This window comes from Lucilia sericata, unplaced genomic scaffold (genome assembly GCF_015586225.1).
Source record: "Lucilia sericata isolate MDLA Ls3-8-SP2 unplaced genomic scaffold, ASM1558622v1 Contig000640F_arrow, whole genome shotgun sequence".
NCBI classification, from domain to species: domain Eukaryota; kingdom Metazoa; phylum Arthropoda; class Insecta; order Diptera; family Calliphoridae; genus Lucilia; species Lucilia sericata.
Window position 1 is genome coordinate 132,142 of NW_023994646.1, and position 10,331 is coordinate 142,472.

Consider the following 10,331-nt stretch of genomic DNA (forward strand, 5'->3'; position numbering starts at 1 on the left):
TGGAATTTATATAAAACTGGTTTTTTGAAATCGAAACAAGTTTACCCGGTTTTTTCATTTCTGAACTTAATTTACTACTTGAAAGATTTTCTTCACGTTGCTGTGTGCGTGTGTGCTTCTTTTTGCTAACAAGTCCACAACGTAAATTACTGTTGTTGTTAAATTTATTTTTTAATTCTGTTTTTCAACAACTTTGAACAGTTTAGTCGTTGATCTAATATGGCTCAGGTGAGTTTAAAAAAAAAATATATCATACATTTACAGTAAAATTTTATATTTGAAAAAAATGCAAAATGGAAAAAAACAACAAATTTTATTTAAAAATATAATAAAAAGTGTTAAAATCTAATTTTTGAAATAATTATAAAAGTGTAGTCATTGGGTGAAGTTTAACTAACAAGTGCATTAATAATAAGAAAACAATTTGTATTTTTGGCGGTATATTAGGTAAACTAAAAAGATTTGTGACCTTATATGGTGTTTTCATTCTCACAGATTGGTTCCAATTTGCAATTATTTTGTGCAAAGTTATAAAAAAGTGAAAATAGATGCAAGAACCTTTATGATAATGTAACTCCATAACATGTTATCCACAAACCTGCTGATCAGTGATGTCAACTGTCTATTTGCAAAGTTTTTGTAGAAAAGAAGTTTTCACCGAGTCTAAAAGTTCTAAAAAAGTGAAAATAGGTTCAAGAACCTTTAGGATAATGTAACTCCATAACATGTTATCCACTATATTATAAATTTTCTCTCATTAGAGGATATTATCGATAAATTCTTACCGTTAGAGAACATTTTCGATAATTTAGCTTTTTAGAAAACATTTTAAAACATTTTCGATAAAATTTTGATCTTTCAAGAAATTTTTGAAAAGCTCTCGAGAACAAAATTTTATAAATTCTTTCTACAGAAGATTCCTCATAGGGTTCTATAAATCGACTTTCGAATAATCGAACAATCGACTTTTTGTGGAAAAAAGTCGAAGTCGACTATTTTGTTCCAAAAAAGTCGATAACTCGACTATCGTCTGTGAAAAAAGTCGAAAAGTCGACTTTGTTATTAAAAGTCGAAAAAAGTCGATAAGTCGAAAAAAGTCGAAGAAAGTCGAAAAGTCGTAAAAAGTCGAAAAGTCGTAAAAAGTAGAAAAGTCGAAAAAAGTCGAAAACTCGAAAATTGTAGAAAAAAGTCAAAAATAGTCGAAAATTTTAAAGAAGTGGAAAGAAAGTCAAAAACTCTAAAATAGTCGGACAAAACTCGAAAAAAGTCAAAAAATAGTCGAAAATTGTCAAAAAGTCGATAAAAAGAGTAAAGTCGGAAAAAGTCGGAAAAAGTCGAAAAAAGTCGAAAAGTCGATAAAAGTCGAAAAGTCGAAAAAAGTAGAAAAGTCGAGAAGTCGGAAAAAGTCGAAAAGTCGACTATTTATAAAATACTTATAGTCGAAAAGTCTAAAAATCGACTTTTAATTAAATGAAAAAAGTCCAAAAATCGACTTTTCATAAAATGCAAAAGTCGAAAAGTCGACTTTTAACTAAATGAAAAAAGTCGAAAATTCGAAAAGTCGACTTTTCGTTTCAACTATAGAAACCTAATTCCTCAGTCTCTTAATACATTTTCTTTAGAGAATATTTAAAAAACATCAATAAATTCTCTCTTTAAGGAAATTCTCTTTTATATTTACACGATATCATGAATCTCAGATGTGATAATGAAATTTTGACGGATTCGTATTGAGCTTAGCTCAATCCTTTAGAATAGTATACTTTGATCTCTGGGTTAAAAATACAATAACAATTTTCCTTTTACAGAAAGTTTTCTCATTATAGAAAGTTAACGTTTATTTGTTGTTAAATATTTGTCTAATTAATTATATATGTAAATCTGCTAACCTTTTCAACAAATCCTACTCTTTCTCTCATAGGATATAGATTTCGATCACTATATAGATGTCGACAATACCACGGTTAAACCCAGTCCACAACGTGTCCGCAACATATTGACGCTAGAGGAAAAGGTCGCCGTAATTCATGCTTACGATCAACGTCCCATGTATAAGAAGGTAGCGCGTATGTTTAATTGCAGCTGGGAACAAATCAAGAATATCATTTCAAATCGTACCGCCATTATGGAATACTATAATGAAACCAAAATAAAGAGGTCTTCGATGCAGACTATGAATTGCAAATGGATGTAAAACAAAGAAAAATTAAATTTCTGGGTGAATGTGTTTACGAGTGTCTGCAGCGTTTGCAATATTATACAAAATTGCCCATAACCGAGGAATTGATAAGAAATAAAGCTTTGGAATTTCTGGATGTTTTACGTATACCGGGTTTTACACCGACGAAAAAGTGGATGAATTTATTCAAGGCCAGCTATAATATAACATTGTCCAATAAACAAATTTCCATTTATACTAAACCCCAGTATTCGTTGGATATTAAGGATATAGTAACCTATTGTACCAAAGCTAAAGTGGGCAACAAATGTTTGCTAACCAAGTGCAGTACGGATGATGTGAAAAATGTTGAATACGAATCGAAACGTTTGCGTAAGTTGAACTTTTTGCAAGAGGCTCTGAAAGAGTATATGCTTAGAGTGAAATTTCATCATAAGTCAATGAAACTGGATACGACGTCATTGCGTTTAGTAGCTAAAGATTTTAATGAGATATTAAAGGTGCAAGATTTTGAACCCACTGTTGAGTGGATAAATGAGTTTAGAACAGAACACGATAAAGAACTGCAGGATCTGTCAACTATTAAAAGGCCACCTTTGAGTCTGGATCTCAAGGATATCTTAAGTTATTGCAGTCGTATGCAAAACAAAGCTAAAGATACCGTTACCCTAGCCCCAAAAGAAACGGCCTTACAAATGCGTGTTATGCCCAAATATCCAGGGAAAACTATTAACGACTCTGGTTTAAAATTTCAGAAAAATTCCATTATTTATTTAGATGAAGAAGCGGCATTAGGGGAAAAGGATATAAAACCTGATATAGAGGAAATACGTGTGGAGAGACCACAACTAGAACAACCGCCACCTTTGAAAATTCGTAAAATTGAATCGATTAACAATGATCCGGAACTTCAACGTAAATTTCAAACTAATATAGAAATTCGAAAAGTACCCACTCACAGTGTCAGAGAAATGCCAAAAGAACCACCCAAACCACCTTCTAAAACAGTTATTTACATACAAAAAGTTCCTGCTGCTAATGATCCCAAAGAAAATGTTGTACGTTTAACACCTCAACCCCCCAGTGCACCAGTGCAAATAAAAGAAGAAATTCCAGATGACAATAGTTATATATTACCCACCAACACTGTAATAACTCCACCACAATTGCGAATACAAAAAGTGCAACAACAATTCTCTCCCTCCTCTATTTCTCCCCCCTTACCAGCACAACAACCCCAGCCCTTAACTCATAAATCGAATGATTATGAAGGTGAGGAATTACCGCGTCATGTTAATAGTTTTAAAGATGTTCTCTTGCTGCTCAAACCTTTGGAAGAGTATGCCATGCTTAAAGAAAACTATCGTGCTATTGGTTTAATAACCCAACTGGAAGAGGTTTTAAAAAATCCACCCGAAGAGCAGAATGCTGGCGATGAGGAGTTTATAGGTTAATTTTTATATTATATAATATAACTAAAGAAAATTACCTTGTTTTAAATGTAATTTTCATGTAAAGTTTTAACCTTAAAATATTTTTTAATTAGTAGTAAACAAAAGCTTTAAGTTCCTTTATTTACTACGTTATTTTATTTACTATAATTAATAATTAATTAGTTTAGTTATTTAAGAAAACTGCAACTAACCAAAATCTAAAATAAAATTTTGAATTATTAATGTTAAATGAAATGTAGGAGAAGATCATTATAAATACAGGTTATTAAATATTTTCTTAAAAAATATAAATTTTTATAAAAAAGATAAGATTTAATAAATCTAAAACCAATAGATTAGATTAATGGTATACGCACAATTGGGACGAACGACGAATTTCGTATAGCACGACGAACTAGTCGACAAAAATTCGTTGGGGTAAATTCGTCGAATGGAACACAATCAAATTAATCGTACTGCGAATTCGTTTTCAAAATTTATTTGTTCGGAAAAAGTAAGAAAAAGGAACTAAAATTATATTTTTGTGAGTCTCCACGTTTTTGAGATCATTTTTACAGCTTTAAAATTTATTCGAACATTATTTCGAAATTAGAAAATGCAAGAAATTGGCCTCGAAAAGAACTAAAATTATATTTTTGTGAATATCCCCAATTTTGAGATTATTTTAACAGCTTCAAAATTTGTTCGAACATTACTTCAAATTTTCGAACTTAATTTTAAATATTCCAAAATAGCATTGTAGTGTCATCAAGTGTACTCCAGACTGCCAAATTTCAGAAAGTTCGGGCCACGAGAACTGGTTTTAATGGCTTTTTCGAACTTAAGTTCGAATTTTCGAAAATTTTATTTTTAGTTTTTATGACCCAGAGAGCATAAAAATTTTTCGAACATAACTTCGAATTTTCGAATATAATTTCGAATATTCGAACATAATATTGTATTGTCATTAGCTGTACTCGCAACCGCCAAATTTCAGTAAATTCGGGCTACCGGAATTGGTTTTAAAACAATTTTCCCCAATTAATTCGTCGTTCGTCTGCGTAAGAAATAGAAATAAACCTATCGCATAGTTCGTTACGTACGACGAATTTCGTCATACGCAATGATTGTGTACATTTTCATATACCCAAGTGTGTTCTATTTCTGACGACGAATATTCGTTCCGAAAAAATTAGAGAGTTTTTCGTAAATTTTTAGAAAAAATAAGAATTTTATAAAAAAAAAAGAATTTTTCGTAAATTTTCATAAAAAGAGAATTTATCAATACTTTTGATAAAAAAAAAATTTAAAAAAAGGTAAATTTTTTTAATATTTATGAAAAAGGAGAATTTTTAAGAAATTTCTCAAAAATTTTATAATTTATTTTTTAAAACTTTTTAAAAATAAACGCGACCTCTTTTTGTAGAGGAAGCTTAACTTTTGCAAGAATGAATGAAAATAATATTTTGAATAATGTAAATATGTACTACAACTTGTTTCTTCTTTCATTGTGTGTTTTAACATGCTCATTCGTAAACAATCGTAAAGTAATCGTGTTATTCCCCGTTGTTGTGTTGAATGATTTTTTTGGCAAAGTACACTGTTGCCAACTTTTTTCCCAAAAATATCGCTAAAGTCGACTGAAAAATAGCTAGAAAATAGCTAAATTCAAGACATTTTGAAAAATTTAGCGATAAATCGTAAAAATAATATTTATTATATGATTCTGAAAAGAAATAGCTAAAAAAACTAGCTAAATTTTTAAGATTTTTTATATTATTCTAAAAAGTCAGCGATTTATCGCTAAAATCTATATGCATACGTAGGAATGGGATAGTGATACAAACACATCTTATAACAAACACATAAGAGAATCTTTTTTTATGTTAAATATTTTCACTTTGGGTTAGAAAAAATGTCAAGTTGAGGTTAATTTCGATATGCGACCCTATACAGATTGCTTTAGAAACGTTGTAAAGATAAATTGAATTTCGAAATGCTGGCCTTTATGGATCGATCCTTTATTTTCGGCATAAGAGTATTATTTATTTTTCCATTACAATACAATTACAAATTATATTCTAACCTAATTTACCGAGCAGGGTGACGATAACCATACGACCGTTGTAGTGACCAGGATCTCTGCTGGGAATCGAACCCACAACACCCAGACTGACAGGCTAGCACACTACCAACTAGCCTACCGGGGCACCCAAGATTATTATTATATACTCCTTTTGTGTGAAGTTTATCTGCAATATCGATATGCGGCCCTAAACGCCTTAGAAATGTTGCAAATTTTTAGGACTTTATGGATCGATCCTTTTGTCACTTATTTCCAATGTTCACTAATTTTTAGAATTATGTTAAATTTTATTATCATATCACTCATTACTAAAAGACTAGAATAATTAAATATTCGTTTTTTAATTGAGTACAACAAAATATACCCCTTTTAAAGTTTTTCGTATAACTTTACCTGTACGCACAAATATTTGCTCCTAATTATGTTCTTCAGAACATTTAAAATAATATACATTGAATGCATATTTTTATATACATACATATATGTAAATATCGTCATTAATGCCTTAAAATCTAAAGAAAAATCGCTAGATTTCCCGCTAATAGCTAAATCATATTTTTCCCCGCAAAATCGCTAGATTTGACGAGAAAATAGCTAAATTGGCAACAGTGGCAAAGTATCAGTGGTTAACAGTGTTGCCGTTGAGTAATTTTAATAATATTGTATATTTTCAGATTTTTTTTGCTTATATTTCAAAAGATTGTATAATTTGATAAATGTGGATAGATATGACCTATTCCCATCTTGGATTCCGTGAGAAAACAATAGCTCATCTTTTAATACCAGAAACGAAACAAGCCGATTTCGGAAACCGTGTTCTATGGTCATACGTATCAGACGGGATAAGGAGTGAGACAAAACTTCCTAACAAAATCTTTCTAAATAATATGAATGAATATGTGATAGATAGATAGATAGATAGATAGATAGATAGATAGATAGATAGATAGATAGATAGATAGATAGATAGATAGATAGATAGATAGATAGATAGATAGATAGATAGATAGATAGATAGATAGATAGATAGATAGATAGATAGATAGATAGATAGATAGATAGATAGATAGATAGATAGATAGATAGATAGATAGATAGATAGATAGATAGATAGATAGATAGATAGATAGATAGATAGATAGATAGATAGATAGATAGATAGATAGATAGATAGATAGATAGATAGATAGATAGATAGATAGATAGATAGATAGATAGATAGATAGATAGATAGATAGATAGATAGATAGATAGATAGATAGATAGATAGATAGATAGATAGATAGATAGATAGATAGATAGATAGATAGATAGATAGATAGATAGATAGATAGATAGATAGATAGATAGATAGATAGATAGATAGATAGATAGATAGATAGATAGATAGATAGATAGATAGACATTTAGATATATATATATAGATAGATAGATAGATAGATAGATAGATAGATAGATAGATAGATAGATAGATAGATAGATAGATAGATAGATAGATAGATAGATAGATAGATAGATAGATAGATAGATAGATAGATAGATAGATAGGTAGATAGATAGATAGATAGATAGATAGATAGATAGATAGATAGATAGATAGATAGATAGATAGATAGATAGATAGATAGATAGATAGATAGATAGATAGATATATAGATAGATAGATAGATAGATAGATAGATAGATAGATAGATAGATAGATAGATAGATAGATAGATAGATAGACATTTAGATATAGATAGATAGATAGATAGATAGATAGATAGATAGATAGATAGATAGATAGATAGATAGATAGATAGATAGATAGATAGATAGATAGATAGATAGATAGATAGATAGATAGATAGATAGATAGATAGATAGATAGATAGATAGATAGATAGATAGATAGATAGATAGATAGATAGATAGATAGATAGATAGATAGATAGACATTTAGATATATATATATAGATAGATAGATAGATAGATAGATAGATAGATAGATAGATAGATAGATAGATAGATAGATAGATAGATAGATAGATAGATAGATAGATAGATAGATAGATAGATAGATAGATAGATAGACAGATAGATAGATAGATAGATAGATAGATAGATAGATAGATAGATAGATAGATAGATAGATAGATAGATAGATAGATAGATAGATAGATAGATAGATAGGTAGATAGATAGATAGATAGATAGATAGATAGATAGATAGATAGATAGATAGATAGATAGATAGATAGATAGATAGATAGATAGATAGATAGATAGATAGATAGATAGATAGATAGATAGATAGATAGATAGATAGATAGATAGATAGATAGATAGATAGATAGATAGATAGATAGATAGACATTTAGATATAGATAGATAGATAGATAAATAGATAGATAGATAGATAGATAGATAGATAGATAGATAGATAGATAGATAGATAGATAGATAGATAGATAGATAGATAGATAGATAGATAGATAGATAGATAGATAGATAGATAGATAGATAGATAGATAGATAGATAGATAGATAGATAGATAGATAGATAGATAGATAGATAGATAGATAGATAGATAGATAGATAGATAGATAGATAGATAGATAGTAGGTAAACCGACTTTCAAGGGTTCTCTTCTTTAATTCGTATTGTACCCAACTTCTTGCTATAGAACGAATAGGGACTTATGGACTGATAAAACTTGATGGAAAAGAAAAATCTGGGTCCAAATTACGGCATACGACATCGATCGAAATCTCAATAGAATCTAAATGGAGATTTCGATCGATATCGTATGCCATAATTTGGGTCCTGATCAAGTTTAATTCACAGATGGGTACAAACAAATAAATGCCCTCTTTATTTGTGATAGGGAGTGCGTTAGGAGAAGAACTAAGGGATTAAGAATTTTTTATAATATCGGATAGCCAAGCATCACTCAAGGCCTTATTGTCATACGAGGTAAGGTCGGGTGTTGTAATGGACTGATTTCACTCAATGAGTTATATAAACACAACCGTACTACCGGGAGGGATTACTTACTGGACATTGTGGTCTCAGATACCATCAATTCATTCTAGGCAACTCTTCAACGAATCTACAAGATGACACCTCAGAACATATCTTATGTAACTGCCCAACATTAGGGTCTCTCATAGCTAAGATCTTGGGTGCTGTCTGGCTAACCCCAAAAGACATCTTCAACCACTCACCAACTAAACCAGTTACCTTTGTGTGGGAACTAAAACTTGTATAGTATAACAAAGGTATAACCAATGGGCTGCACAAAAGATCCACATAGGTCGCTTCAATCTAATCTAATCTAAACTCCAAATAATTTCTCAAGCTCTGCCTTCAATTCCTGCCAACCACAGTCTTCCGTGTTCAACCATTTCCGAACCATAAAAAGATGTTCCTATATGTTAAAACTGATGGAACCGATTCATCTTAAGAAACAATAATCAACCGGTCTGAATAAGCGTCACTATTTTTGAAATGAAAAAGTTGCAACTCAACTTGTTCCAATCGAAGTTCGACAGCAGAATAACAATGACATATTGGTCCAGAAATTTATTATATTCTGTACATTTTTGTCTGTAAATCGATTAATATATTCTGTGTACAAAATATTTTTCTTTACATAAGTTTACTTTAAATTTTCTACTATAATTTAATTATCTATATACTTTTTGAAAAAATTAAAACGAAAATTTCTCCCGCCCTCCAACAAAAACATAACCTAAAACTCGTCATACAAAAAATCGATATTAAACCACTCCGAACCAAAAATTTGCTTTTGCATAAATTATCAAACAAATCATCCAACACGGAATTTTAATTATATTCCAAAAACACCCATAGCTCTGATAAATTGAATCAGAAGGATGCCGTTTTCTATATACAAGCGAATAGATACAGCAAACCATTCAGGCATCCTGCCAGCCAGGCAATCAACAACCCCTAAAAAAACCTTGCCCAAAACGAGAACGATATTTGTCTGCCTATACTTATATATGTACATATAAACTACATATTATTAAATATTTATGTACGTGAGAAAGGAAAATAATAGATGATGGTGTTTTTATATATACTTTATATAAAAGTATAAATAAATTATATTATACCTTGAGCAAAAGCCCTTACTTCAAGGATATGAATTAGGACCATGACATGTTTATGTCGTATTGCCCTGAAAACCTAAAAGCAATTTTCTATGAAGAATGATTTCAAATTTTGTGTTTTATAAAAAAGTCCAATTATTGGATCTAAATTTTTTTTTAACAACTACACTAAAGAGAAAGGCCATTAAACCGGTTGGGCGTGACTGAGATTATCTGTCAGAATTTCGTATGGAAATCTTTTTATTTATATACACAGTTGTAGCAGTAAGTACATATGTATGTGGAACTGCCACTTGCTCGTTATTCAATGTTGAACCTTGCCTTTTTTATACATACGTATTTTTGAAAGTACTCCAAATAAGGCGGCAGCAGTATTAAGCAATTTAAAAACTGGCTGTTATTTATCGTACGTTATATTATTTTTTTTTTGTATACCGAACCCCAATCGGTTTAAATGACTAAACATCAAATAGACAGACATACAGAACGTTCGAACGACCTATCGACAACCAAC

At 30.2% G+C, this 10,331-nt stretch overlaps 1 protein-coding gene across 1 annotated transcript; it reads left to right on the forward strand.

The window, feature by feature from the left end:
* Positions 1 to 219: 219 nt before the first annotated feature.
* On the forward strand, positions 220 to 3,958 carry LOC119606953. Its single transcript, XM_037960627.1, is given in 3 exon segments — positions 220 to 228; positions 1,922 to 2,138; positions 2,141 to 3,958. Coding segments are annotated over 3 exon segments (1,719 nt in total). The 3' UTR covers positions 3,634 to 3,958.
* The last annotated feature ends 6,373 nt before the right edge of the window (positions 3,959 to 10,331 follow it).